Below are 14,765 nucleotides of genomic sequence, written 5' to 3'. Positions count from 1 at the left end.
TATAAGGGAAAAAAAGTGAAAACTAAACTAACTTTGAGAAGGTAAAAAAAGATGGACAAAGGAAGGGAGGATGAATAAAGATGGGAACAGAAATTAATTAAATTGAAAATAAAGATACCATATAAGGGATCAACAGAGCCAAAGTTGGTTCTTTGAATGGGGTTTATATTACAGAGTTTTGTAAAAAAAAATGCAGGTAGTAAATATTTTTGACTCTGCAGGTAATACCGTCTCTGTCATTCAGTTCTGCCATTGTAGTGTGAAAGCAGTTATAGATATGTAAATCAGTAGGTGTGGCTCTGTTCCAGTACAATTTTATTTACAAAAACTGGTGGTGCAGTTTTGGCCTATAGATCATAATTTATTATCCACTGGACTAATGATGAGACTTATGTACAAAAAATAATGACAAAGTTTGGCAAAGTGGCTGGATATAAGACCAATACACAAAAATTAGTTGCTACAAGTAACACAGAAAAGCAAGTTTTTAACAGTTATAATTTACAATAACAACAAATAAATTTAAGTACCTAAGAATATAAAAAAAAAATCTTGCAAATTTGTGCAAGACATAAATAACTGTAAACTTTATTGTTTAACCTGCCTCATTCTCAGACCAGTGGTTTTCAAATTTTTGGTCTCAGGACCCCTTTATACTCTTAAAAATTACTGAGAACCCCAAAGAGATTTTGTTTATTTGAGTTATATATATCCATATTTGCCTTATTAAAAATTAAAACGGAACATTTGGAGTACTCATTAATTTTAAAATAACAATAATAAGCTCACTACATATTAACATAGATAGCATACCTTTATGAAAAAAACTATATCTTTTAAGGAAAAAAAATTAGTGAGAAGAAGATACGTGGATTCTATATCTGTTTCAGTAGTCAGTCTGTTGTGATATGCTATTTTGGTTAAATTAGATGAAGAAAATTCCACCTCATACAGATACGTATTTGGAAAAGGACAGAGTATTTTAACAGTCTTTACAAATGATTGTGGATGCTCTTCTTTGATACTACACCAAAAGTTCTGTAGTGCAGAATCTAGACCATCTCAATGAACTTTTCATACTCCATTATATTAAAATTCACTGGTCTCCTTTAAATGTTGAATGGATCTGTTACCAACACATGACTTTTTAAAGACATGATTGGTTGTTTGGAAAATATTGGTTTACTGAGTTATACAGATCTTCAGAATGGTGACACATGTCATTTAACAATGTCCAAAAAATTCACATGTTAAAATTACTCTCAATCTCATCAGAAAAGTTTTTAAGTTTTGGGAAGCTGACAAGCTCACAGTAGCAGTTACACACTTCAAAAAAAAATCTGATTTTTAGAAGCTTGAATTTTATCATTGGCAACAAATTCTGTCAATTGTTTTCCTTCAAGGTAACAGCTCACCTTTTTCATTTTCCAGAAAATATCTGCCAGATACCTAAATCTGAATAACCATAGTTTGTCAGGCATTCTTTTGAGTGAAAGTGTTGTTCCATGAAAGTGGCTCTTTCAACTTGCAATTTAGATAGTCCCACAAATATTTTTCCTTGAGATGACAGTCATACCTCAGTGTGCAATCAAAGTTCTTTATGCATATTTGTCACACAGAATGTTGAAATGACATGTACTCAGATTTTGAGATATAATATAAACGTAAGTGGAGAGATTATAGCTCAGTGGTAGAGTGTGTGCTTAGCATGCACAAGGTCCTGGGTTCAATCCCCAGTACCTCCATTGTATATATATACATATATATATATATATATATACATACACATATATATATATACACATATACATATATATATATATTTATGTGTGTGTGTGTATAAACCTAGTTACCTCCCCTACGAAAAAAAAAGAACCTTCTCAGCAATATAAATGTAATACAAATAATAGGTCTTACTGCTTGATCAAGTACATTCTTAAGTGAAACTAGCATTTTGTCTTAAAATGAGTATCTGGCGGTGAAGAACTGATTAGCGTTGGTGCTGCTATCTTGTGTCATGCTGAGGGACCAGCAGTTCTACCCACTCTTACGTTTGCACCATCATCACAGATGTCAACCTGTGAAAAAGACAAATGGCATCTTAACATTATTATGAAAATAGCAGTGACTTCATTGACTTTCTGAAAGGGTCTCAGGATCCCCAGAGGTTCCGCAGACCATGCTGGGGTCATTCGCCACAGACCTTCATGTCCTTCTCTCCTTCCTGGCACTCAGATCTCAGTTTAAATGTCATGACCTCAGAAAGCCCTGCTCTATGTAGCCCCCAGTGATTCCCTAACATATCACCCTGTTTTGCTTTTATCATAGCACTTGCCACTACTTGATAGTATGCTGTTTATTTATTTATGTTAGGTATCCATCTCCCCTGACTGGACTATAAGACCTGAGAATGTATGGACCTTGTGTGTCATGTTCAATGTAATAACTGTGTCTCCAAAACCTAAAATACTACTTGGTACCTAAGCATTCAGTAAAGGTTTGAGGAAGGATTGAATCACGTTGAGACGGGGCACAGGGAGCTAGGATTCTCATCATTTCTCACTCAGGCTGACTCACAGCTGTGAAGGGCTATTTTGTGCTCACTCTAGATTCTGTGTATAATAACAAAAAGGACTTCTAATTTCTGCATTGTACATGTATTAACTCAATCTTCATAAGAACCCTGAAAGGCAGGCATTACTTGCCACTTTTTATAGAAAAAGCATTTTAAGGTCAACAAGAACTGTTCTAAATCTAAAGATCTGATAAATGTTTGAGCCAAAAATTGAACCCATCCTTCAGCCTCCTCCCTGGTAAAACAGTAGTTCAGTGGATGCACATTGAGACCGACCTATCAAAACTGCTCAGAGTGCCAAGGTTTCAAGAACTGGCTGCCAATGATGAGGCAGTAGTCATTCAGAAAGTGTGTTTGTTAGAGGGAATTTTTTAAAAAATTAAAATTGAAACTCTTAAGTTATAATAAATGAGCGGCAAATTTTCAAAATTAACTTCTTTGCACATTTTAGAAACGTTTACCTCAACCTTTAATTCCCAAGAAACCGTTGCATTTCTTCAGTGTTTGGCCCCATCCTTCGTATAGTCTTTCGTAGGAACTGTGTGTAGCACTAGCAAATGAGCATGGAGTTCTCGTGTTCCATTCACACCAAAGACCTCTCCTTTGCCCTGCCTCCTGGCTGGAACAAGTGTACAGTAACATGTGGTATCATGCATGTCAGCATGAAGACTTAAGCCTGACCCTAATCTCAGCGATTATAGCTTTACTTGGTAGAGTATGCCACCGAGAAGCTGTGACTAGATTTTTACAGGTCACACAGAAGTCAGCAATGGACATGGAATGTGAGTCAAGCCTCTTATTGTCTAGACAGATGCTTGGTTTGCTTCAGGTTGTATATGTAATCTTTAATACTTGGGAAAGATTTACCAAGGGTCTTTCAAGGGACCTCCTAGAATAGCCCATTAGATACCAAGAAATATGTGGCTTTTGACAATCACTTCCCTAAGATTGTGTTTGCAGGCCCTGAGAGCTATAACTTGTGAAAAATGAAGTGGCATGCCAATGTTCTATCCAGGTTCTGTTCTTGAAGGCTGCTTGTGAGCACTCAGGGCCAGCCCGCCTGCAGGGGTTAGTGGTAGGACTACAGTAGACGCTGGCAGGCCTTTCTTTTCCACCCATCTGAAAGTCCACAATTACCTATTAACTCAATTCACCTTCAATTAGAATATAAATACTCCTGAGAGTATCAGGAGAGGTTCTAAGTCAGTCACAACTTTCTGAAAACTAAATTCTAAACACTCAGGGGTGCTCAGCTTTATGGAGGCAACCAGAGGGTGAGAAGAATAGAAGGGAGGGAGAAGTGGTTTGGAGAAAAGGGGGACAAAGTAAGGAGTTCTGTCCAGCGGAAGAGCACTGATGTCCAGGAGACAGGGGGAGGGAAGGAGTCCTCTCTGTAAAAGCCTTTGTTTCCCTCAATCTTTCCAAAGGTGGACCATAGACGTGCCAATGTAGTTCTGGCTGACACTGGATTCTCACCAGCAGTAGGAGAGGAACCTGCCTGTTCCCACTACCCCAGCCCCAGTAACTTCCTCAAAGCAGCCAGAAGATAATGATTTCTAGAAACAACAAGGTCAGTCTGTCAAGGCCTGGACTTGGCCTCTGCTAATGACTTCCTTGATCTGGAGGTCACTCTTCCCTTCATTCTTGTAATTATGGTATAAAAACCAATCACATAATCACCTTTTAAGCACAATAGGTGAAATATTTGCAAAGTGTACAAAGCGATAGTCTAATATGATGTTTTCTTGAGTTTTTTTTAACCCAAATTCTCTAGAGGGCTGACTCACTCATCTAGTGTACATCCCCAGCAGCAACACAGTGTCTGTAGTTTGTGATACCAGATTAACAGACATTGTGGATTGTACTCCCATGCATGCCCACCATGGAGTGTCACTGCTCCAGTGTGTTTCATATAAATTTCTTCTCTCTATAGTATCTACTTCTCTCGAGGTTTTGATCCACTATAGAGTACTTACTAACCTTTTGTGTGTGTGTGTGTCTTCAATATCTGTTGAGATCCTGCCAAGGTTTAAGGAGTCTCTAGCTTCTGAAGTGGAAGCACCAAGCCATAAAAATGTAGGGCTGCTGGATGGACCTAGAGATTATCATACGAAGTGAAGTAAGTCAGAGAGAGAAAGATAAATGTTACATGATACCACTTATACATGAAATCTAAAAAATAATACAAATGAATTTATTTGCAAAACAAAAACAGACTCACAGACATAGAAAACAAGTTTATGGTTACCAAAGGGGAAGAGGGGTGGATGAATTAGGAGTATGAGTTTAACAGGTACACACTACTATATATAAATGGATATAAATAGATAAGCAACAAGGATTTACTGTATAGCACAGGGAGTAATGTTTAATATCTTATAATTACCTATAATGGAAAATAACCTTTATAATATATATATGTATATATATATATATACACACATATATAAAACTGAATCATTTAGCTGTACACCTGAAACTAACACAGTATTGTATATCAACTATACTTCAATTTTTTTTAATGTAGAAAGTAATTTAAAAATTTTTTTTAATTTTAATATAGAGCTGCCCCAGGCTTGTAGTGCACAGGCACAGACCATCTTGGCCTGAAGATGTTAATGGTCAGGGTCATATTTTCATGTTAATATTTAAAGGCTTAATTACCTGGTGTCCGAATTCTCTTGATTACCATTAATAATCATGCTTAAGCTCATTTGTAGACCTAATTGGAAAGATCCTAATGTTTCTGTTCAGTCCATTTCTAAATGTCCATAAAGTTGATCTTTTTCACAAAGGCATCTCTGTAGGTCAGTGGAGAAACATCCAAAAGAAGCTGTTGAATCTGCTCTCCAGCAGTCTCCTCCACAGTACCTTCTCTGTTTCTGTCACTCATAGGGCCACCCAGAAAAGTCTGTTCCCTATGCTTTTTCCACTTTGCTTCTTAAAAATTTGAAAATAGCTACTGTGTCTTCTTCTTGGGAGGAGGTGTGCCACATTCATCTTTGTCAACCTGGCACCAGGCATAGGAGGGAAAACATAGTTAGGGACCTATTAATATTAGTTGACTCTTCCTTGCAGATTTTAGTTTATCTTCCTCTCCCCATTCTCTTAAATAACTCCTGCTTTGTCCTTGAGAATCCAGTTCTGGTTTTGTCCTTATGGGGAGGGTCCCATCGGTGCTGAAGTATCTGCAACAACAGCCCTTGAGGCGTGGTATCTATTTGCCTGGTCAACCACTGTATTATACGTCCAGAGGCTTATTTGTGCTTGTAATCCAGCACCTAGCTAAGTGGCTGGCATTGGCAGACACCCACTAAACATTTCCTGGATGCAGGAATGACTGAATCTTCCCATCTTTCCAAAGTTCCACACGGCTTTACTTTTATCTGAGTGTTTTAGTTTGTCATATTTCATATTTCAAGGTACCAAGATATCCACAGTGATTTTTTGTGGTTTGAGCAGCTAAGAGTAGAGCAGACTGGCTCTCACTGGTAGTTAACAGTAGTTCTAGAACAAAGCTTTATCTCTTTGGGACATAGATAGGATGCTTGAGAAGGTACAATATAATAAGATTTCATTTGGGCTCTTTATTTCCTATTTTGAGGATTACGCAGAGATAGGAGGAATATTTATGATCACAGTGGGGCAGGGGAGCAGATATGAACAATGTGCTGATGATTTTTAAGTGCAAAAAGGCTGGAACAGGATGAAGTGATGGAGATCAAAAAAGTCAGAAGAAGCTGGAGCCTTTCAATGCAAGCTGTTATTGCCTCAGGATTAAAAAGCAAAACATTAGGAGTTTGAGATTTGCAGATACAAACTACAAGAAGTAGTCCTGCTGTGTAACACAGGGAACTATATTCAATATCTTGTAATAACCTATTATGAAAAAGAATATATATATGTATAACTGAATCACTATGTTGAACATCAGAAACTAACACATTTATAAATCAACTATGCTTCAATTTAAAAAAAAAAGCAGAGACAAATGTCTATGTACTTTAAAAAGAAGTATTAATCTTAGAAAGTATGCAAAAGAAATTTTCACAGTGGATATCTCTTATATTACCATCCTTTTTAGTATTTTTAAATGTGATTACAGTCTTCCAGACCTGAGAAGTTATTGGTTTGGGGTGATACACTTGAAGTAACCAAAAGAATCTGGTGGACCCACTGACCTGCATTTGACTTCTGAGAAATACGGTTTAACCATTTCAAATTCTACAAAACTTATCCTGGGTTTTTGGCAAAGATTCCTCTATCTTAATTGTGAAAGGTTGCCTGCCTGTTTCTTCAGTAGAGACATGTGGCCCACGAAGGGTGTCTACAGATGTTGGATTTGTGATCTTTTCTCCCTTTCTAATTTGAAATATTTGGTGCACATCTGTTCATCTCTTTTCTTTCTGTAATGTCTCACTCTTGTTGATTCCAGCCTGTCCCTCATGCTATGACAGGGTGCTCACCCAGGGAGGTGCTTAATTCCCAAGCAAAAGAAGGTTGACATACCTTATCCACTTGCTGAGCAGTGGAGACTTGCTCCAAAGAGTCCTATGATCCACTTTGTCTCTAAATGATGTGGGATATAGGTTGTATTTCCTTGAGAATGTGAGAGAAAAAAATCTGAATTGGCCACCTAGACAGAAAGAAAATTTCACTTATGCACTCTCATCCCTCTGTGTTTTATTTCTTTGTCCAATCTCTATAGACTCAGATTATGTGAACCTATTTACATGCTCTTTCGTGCACATAACCTTGCTTGTTCATTCATTCAACCTGCATGAGCTTACTCCCTGGGTGATCTCGTCCAGTACTGTGGCTTTTAAATACCATCTCCACACTAATGACCTCAAATTCATATCTCTATAATCAACCCTGCCCTGAATCTCCAGCTGTGTGTTCAGCTGCTTACATAACACCTCCGTAGGGCTGTCTCATAGTGCTGTCCTCACACTTAGCACATCCAAATTGACCCTTGTTCTGCCTTCACCACCCCCCACACCTGATCCTCCCCTGAGGTTTCCCATGTCAGTAAATGACACCCCCATTCATCTGGTCAATTAAGTTGAAACCCTTGAAGCCATCCTTAACTTGTTCTCTCACAACCCACATCTAAACCACTAGCAGGTCTCATCAGCTCCTACCTTCCAAATAAACACCAGATCCAGCCAGTGGCCCCTGCTTTTTCTGCTCCTTCCCTAGTCTAATCTGTCCTCCTTGCTCGCCTGCAGGAGCCTCCCAACATGCTCCCAGTCTGACCCACTTACCAGACAGAAGCCCAAGTCATCTTTTAAAAATAAAAATCAGATTCTATCACTTGCCTGCTGTGGCTTCCCACAGCACTTAGAATAAAACCCAGACTCCCACCCTGAATGTACGCCTTTCGCTGTCTGAACTAAGTCCTGAGACAGCCTTCTGGCCCCACCTTCCAGGCACTCAGACTAGCTTTTTAGTCTGCCAGGCAGGCCCTTCTCCCAGATATCTGCGTAGTTTACTCTCTCACTTCATTTAGAATCTGCTTAAATGAGATTTTCCATGACCATACTGTCTAAAGCAGGACCTCCGTTCTCAGCCTTCAATTCTCTTGCCCTGCCTTGTTTTTTTCTCTCTATCACCATTGATTCTGACTCTTTTTATTTGTATATTTCCACCTCTCCCAATAGAATGTAAGCTCGTTGACAGCACAACTTTGCTGGGTTCATTGCTGTATCCTCAAGCACCTAGAACAGAGCATTGACATCATGTACTGTACACGAGAAATGTTCAGTCTGTATTGATTGAGGGACTGAAAACACATATTGAGTTGCCAGCTCTGTTTCAGGCATTATGCTACAGGAAAGGAAAAAGAAGACAAGTATGGTTTCTGCCCCTGAGGGGCTGGCTCTGGGTGGCAGAGACAGACACATAAGCAATTCTGTGACAGTGATACGACTGAGGGGCTGGGGAAGCTTGAGCAAGAATCTCTCAACTGTGCCTGCAGGAATCGGGAAGTAACCAGAGGAGCTGACATGTGAGATTATTCTTGAAGGATGAGCAGGTGTTTGCCAGACAGAGAAGAGTGGGAAGGGCATGTGATGAGTGGAAATAGCACATACAGCCACAGGGAGCTGGGCTAGGACAAAGATCTTGAATATGACCAACTGATGGGAGAATTGTAGGAGATGAGTTTGGACCATGAGCTTCCAGGAAGCAATCATTCATTCCAGTCCTAGCCCCCCACATATTATCCTCCTCTAGAGTTTGCTCCTTCAGTAAATGATGCCTCCATTTGTTTAACTGCTCATGATGAAATTCTCAAAGTCATCCTTAACTCTTTTCATCCTCTCACATCCTACTTCTAATCCATTAGCAATCCCGTCAGCTCTCCCTTCCAAATATATGCCAAATTCAGTTCCTAGTCACCACCTCTGCTGCTCCCTCCCTAGTCCAGACCACCAGCATTGCTCACCTAGACTCCTGCTCCCAACAAACCTCCCTGCTTCTTCTCTGACCCCACAACAGTCCATGTTCCACACAGAAAAACCAACATTGTCATTGTGAACTGCTTTTAAGTTAAAACTGGAAGGGCAGCTTAGATCAGTATCAACTCAATGGATGCCTAGTGAAGGTTGTTAATATACGTGTTTTGAGTAGAAGGAAGGAAATTATTTTCACATCAAAATTTGTATCCTCTTTGTACTGGTGTGCCTTGTCCTATGGTTCTGTGGTGTGATGGTATGTGACTGTGTGCTCCTGTGTAGAGTTTTCCCCTTAAAAATGAAAAGGCAGAGAACCGTTCATCCTTAGCCTCATGGTATCCAGCACCATTTATGGCACGTGTTCAATACACCATAAATGTCTGTGAATAAATTATTTGCCATCTTACAACAGACCCAATACTGGATTTCTTTCATGCTTTCCTATCACCTTTTAAAATGATCAACTTCCTGAAGTTTATTTTATATACGATGGTTAGGTAAACATCTATTACCCAAAACCAGCCACATCTGTCTAAGTGAGTATCTTCTTATCAGTATCCCACAGATGGAGCTAAAGCAGTAGTCAGAAAAAAGGTCATGGTCTGAAATATTTATTTTGGTAAAGAAGCAAAAGAGAAATAGATTAAGCATCTAACTTAGAAATTTAGAAAAAGAATGATAAAAACAAAACTAAGAAAAATAATAGGGAGGAAATAATAAATTTAAAGCCAAAAATCATGAATTAAAAAACTGAAAATTAATTAACAAATGCAAAAAGAACATTATTTGAGAACAATAAGATGGAGGAAACTTTAGTTAACTTGATCAATGAAACTAGGGGAGATAATGAAAATAAGATGAATATAAAGTATATTAAAAGGGAATCATGGAGGGTGGGTATAGCTCGGAGGTAAGGCACATGCTTAGCATGCAAGAGCTCCTGGGTTCAATCCCCAATACCTCTATTAAAAAAAATTTTTTAAGGAGTCATGAAGTGTATTTAACAAAAGAGTGAAAAACAGAAGTCTACTTTACTCAAAAAAATGTACAAGAGAATTTGGAAACCCAGACAAACTGCTTGTCTAATAAAATATAATTCACCTGCTCTGACTTTCAAAGAGAAGGAATATCCATCAGAACAACTGTCATGGAAGAACACCAAAGTAAAACTCTAAATAAAATATTAGCAAACAGTTTAGCAAAATTTTGAAAAAAACGGGGGACCATAACCAAATGAGGTTCATTCAGGGTTGCAAGAATAATACATTAGTAAATCTAGTATATAATTTATCATATTAATAAGTGTTTATAAAAACTCATTTGGTCATCTTCGTGGATGCTGCAAAGATATTGATGTACTTCAACACCCATTTTTCATGAAAGAACACTATAAAATAAGAACGATTGTTATCTCCATAACATGCTAAAATATATGTATCACACCCAAAACTGAGTGCCGTGCTCGGTAGGGAAATGTTAGAAGCCATATTATGTCAGGAAGAATGAAGACAAAGGTGCCCATCATTATCCATTGTTCTGAATGTACTAGCCAGTGCAGTACAAGAGAAAGAAATTAAAAACATAAAAAGTCAAAAGGAAGAGATTGAACTGATGTTTGTAATTTGCAGGTCATATGATTATTTACTTGGACTGTATGCTTGTTTCTATGAATCAACTGGGAAATTGTTACAAACAATAACAGAACTCAGTAAGGTGGCTGAGTACCAATTTATTATGTAAAAATGAACATTCTTCGTAAGATCAACAGCTAGTATAATGGAAGAAAAGATCCTGTTTACAACAGCAAAAAGGAAAAATCCAAATATAAATGTAAATACACACGTAAATACATTATGCATATAAACACGGGTATTGAACTTCACAAAGCATCTGTGAGATATAAATCTTTATTCATATAAATAAATGAAACTTTTAAAATTCCTGAGATGCAGAGGAAAAAAAGGAAATATGTAAATAAATGGAAAAGCAATCCATATTCTTGTATAGAAGATCTCAACAGTACAGATTTAACACAATCCCAGTAAAAATAACAACAGAACTGTTTGTAATCAAAAGAGCTGGTGCTGAAGTTCACATGGAAAAAAGAAAAGTTTTTAATTAGAAATAGTGTAGTATAAAAAAGAAAACAATAAGAGACAATTGCTGTCTAGATATTAAAATATATTACAAATATATTTATTTGATTCAGAGCACTAATTAAATAAGTCAATGATGGAGTATGGAATCCAGGAATAATATTAAATACATTTGAAAATTTAGTTTACAGTAAAGAAGTCTTCTTAGATCAGGCTTATTCAATAAACAGTGCTGGGATGACTAATTGCTGGCTGGAAAAAATGAAGTTTATTGATAATATTTTATACCAAAATAAATTCTAAATGAATCAGACTTACATTTAAAAAAAAAAACAAACCCTAAAAATACTAACAGAATTTAGGGGGAAATTGTTTATATCCACAAGTGAGGAAAGCCTTTCAAAGTAAGATATAAAAACTAAAGCCATAAGAAAAGAGCCATAAAATTAGGTTAATTACAATAAAATGAAAAATTCCTCAGGGGCAATCACCAATGTATACAAAGGCAAACAACAAGTGACAAACTAGGAAAAATATTTTGCAACTCATGTAAGAGAAAGAGCTGATCTCTGATATGTAAAGAGCCTCTACAAGACACTAAGAAAAATGACTAGCAGTGCAACAGAAAAAGAAATAGGCTATTGACAGAGAATTTACAGAAGAGGACGTATAAATAGCTGCTCATAAACGTATTAAATATATCCAGCTTCATTTATAAAAAAATGAATGCAAATTAAAACTATAATGAGATGCTATTTTTACCTACAAAACAGGCAAATTTTTTTTTTTACAGTTTGAAAACACAATCTATTAGCAGTACTATGGATAAAGAGAGACTCTTCTGTGTTGCTGGTAGGAGTTTAAACTGGTACAATCTAAAAAAATAAAAATAAAAATAAATAAATAAATTGGTATAATCTAAATGGAGAACAGTTTGGCAGCATCAAAATTGCAAAAGTTTATATCCTTTTAATGCAACAGTCTGCCTTGGGGAAAATACAGAAGTGCAAAATGACATACGCAATATTGCAAGGTTACACGCTGCAGCCTTATTTATAATAACACAAGACTGACAACAACCCAAATGGATATGAATAGAGAATTGGTTATACACATTATATTATGTCCTCATAGTTGAATTCTGTGTAACCAAAAAGCAAGGATGAGGAAGGCTTTATATGTTGGTGTTGGGATGGGATGAAGCCCAAAATATATTTTTAAGTGAAAGAGCAAGGAAACTGATAGTGGTATACTATGTTAGGTTTTGTGTAAAAGAGGAGGAAGAGTAATCTATAAATGTATATATCTTTGCTTAAATAGGCATAAAATCCTTCTAGAAGGATATACAATTAACACGAGTTGCCTCTAAGAAATGAAACTGTGGGATTGGGGAGATTTGGGCAACTTGCATCAGATACCACTTGTACGTTTTGAAATTTGAATCAACCAAAACAAACTAAAAAAAATAAAATACTTTTTTTGAAATTGTCTTCAGAAGAAACCAGTGTTACACACACAGATGAATCTCACAAACATAACAAGCAAAAGAAGCCAGGTACACCTTAAAAAAAAAAAAAAAGCACAGTGTATTTTCCCATATATGTAAAGCTAAAAGGAGACAAAGGTGGGAGAGTATAGCTCAGTGGTAGAGTGCATGCTTAGCATACACAAGGTCCTGGGTTCAATCCCCAGTACCTTCTCTAAAAGCAAATAAATCAGTAAATCTAATTAACCTCCTCCCACCAAAAAAATTTTTTAATTAAAATTTTTTTTTCATTGGGCATAAAAAGGGAGACGAAACTAATCTTTGATGAAGGAAGTAAGATGGCAGTAATCTTGGTGGAGATAAAGATTGAGGGGTCATGAAGGAGACTCCTGGGTGCTGGTGTATTCTTGATCTGGGTGGTGGTTCCATGGGCATGTTCACTTGAAAAAAATTCATTGGTCTGTATCCTTATGGTTGGTGCACTTTTCTCCATGTAAATTATGTTTCTGTTTTTAAAAGATTACCAAAAAGGAAAAAAAAAATCTTGAGGGTTGTGTTAATTTCCCAAGGCTGCAGTAACAAAGTATCACAAACTGGGCAGCTTAAAACAATAGAAGTGTATTGTCTCCAAGTTCCAGTTCCTAGAAGTTCAAAATCAAGGTGTCTGCAGGGCCATGTTCCCTCTGAAACCTGTAAAGAATCCATCCTTGCCTCTTCCTGGTTTCTATTGGTCCTTGGCCTTCTTTGGCTTATAGATGCATCAGTGTAATCTCTGTCTCCATCTTTAACTGGTGTTCTGACTGCCTCCTCTGTCTTCTCATGGAGTTCCAGTCATAATAAATTAGGGGCCCACTCTACCCCAATATGACCTCACCTTAACTGTTTACATCTGCAGTGACTCTTTCCAAATTAGGTCCCATTCTGAGATCCTGGAGGTTAGGGCATCAACGTATCTTTTTTAGATGGGAGGGACCATCAGTTCACAAGGGTTAAGGGAGAATTTTTAAAGAGTAATGGAGTTGCTATAGAAGGATATTTTAATCCCATTTTAGTGGCTGATTTGTGAAATGTGCCTTTGTTGAGCTTTTGCAGAAAGAAGTAACCCAGTGCTCTGGTTACTGCTAAGGGTGTCATCTCCTTGTCAATCATCCAGCTGCTGGAAAAACAGGCCTAATCCACTCCTTACCCATGGTGAAAGAAAAATAAAATATGCAAGGAGGTTTGGGGCTCCTTTGGTAGCCTCCTTCCTGATTTTACAGTTCTATAAAATTAGGGGCTGTGTCTTTATGGGGTAGGGCTTGGCTCCCAGGGACCATTCATCTTCATCACAGGGCAATAACGTTGGTCTGCAGATGGGCATTTTAAAAAAGCCTCCTCATGTTCCAGATTCACTCTAAGGATCCTGCAGAGCCCTTGTTTTTCACTGGGCATGGGTATGGGTTTTATCGAAGACTCAGTAAGTTTCCAAATGAGTAACACACCCGGGGTGTGGTGTGTGGCTTCCCTTTTGGTTGTGCATCCAAATCACCCTTGAGATATAATTAATCCCACAGTCCTCACCACCATTGAAGTTATTTCCTTGATTTAATGAAATAATTATTTTGTTGTCCCTGGGTTCCAGTGTGTGTGGCTGGTTGTAGGTGCTCAGTGAGTGTTTGTTGACTGAAGGAAGGAAAACAGAACTACATTTAGCCACTTCACTGTCGAATGAGGCCTTTGCTCGTTTCAAAATTCAACTGTTCTAGGACAGGCACAATTCGTCTGTGTTAGAAAAACATTAGAGAGGTGGGTACCTTGGTGGGTGTCAGGGGTGGATTAACTGGGATGGGAAATCTTTCTGGGGTGACAGTTATATTCTGTAGCTTGATAAGGTTCAGATTACACAGTTATCTATGTTTATCAAAACTCAGAGTGTGCACTTATGATTTGTACACTTCATTGTATGCAGATTAGACCTCAGAAGAGAAAAACTATAAACAAATCTTGAACTCCAGCAAATGATATGTCTGTTAAAGTGTTTAGGGGAAAGTGTGGTGATGTCTGCAGTTAACTTTGATATGCATTGATACGGATTGACAGGTGGATAGTGGGATGGATATGGATGGGTATATTTGTAATGCAATAAACAAGAAAAAGTTAACGGTAGCATC

General features: G+C 37.5%; 1 protein-coding gene across 2 annotated transcripts in view; it reads left to right on the top strand.

Annotated features, from left to right (window-relative positions):
• Positions 1 to 14,765, top strand: part of BACH2 (BTB domain and CNC homolog 2) — a 321,830-nt gene that overhangs the window by 210,434 nt on the left and 96,631 nt on the right. The window contains exon 4 of one of the 2 annotated variants that reach the window (XM_072965628.1): positions 4,003 to 4,145. The exons of the other annotated variant lie outside the window; for it this stretch is intronic. Within the exon in view, the coding sequence (XP_072821729.1) occupies positions 4,125 to 4,145 (21 nt within the window). The 5' untranslated portion in view covers positions 4,003 to 4,124. The remainder of the gene's footprint in view (positions 1 to 4,002; positions 4,146 to 14,765) is intronic. 2 annotated transcript variants of the gene reach the window in all.

The sequence above is a fragment of the Vicugna pacos genome, chromosome 8 (genome assembly GCF_048564905.1).
Source record: "Vicugna pacos chromosome 8, VicPac4, whole genome shotgun sequence".
NCBI lineage: Eukaryota > Metazoa > Chordata > Mammalia > Artiodactyla > Camelidae > Vicugna > Vicugna pacos.
Note: the sequence above shows the minus strand (reverse complement) of the source record. Positions and strands in the feature narration are given on the sequence as shown.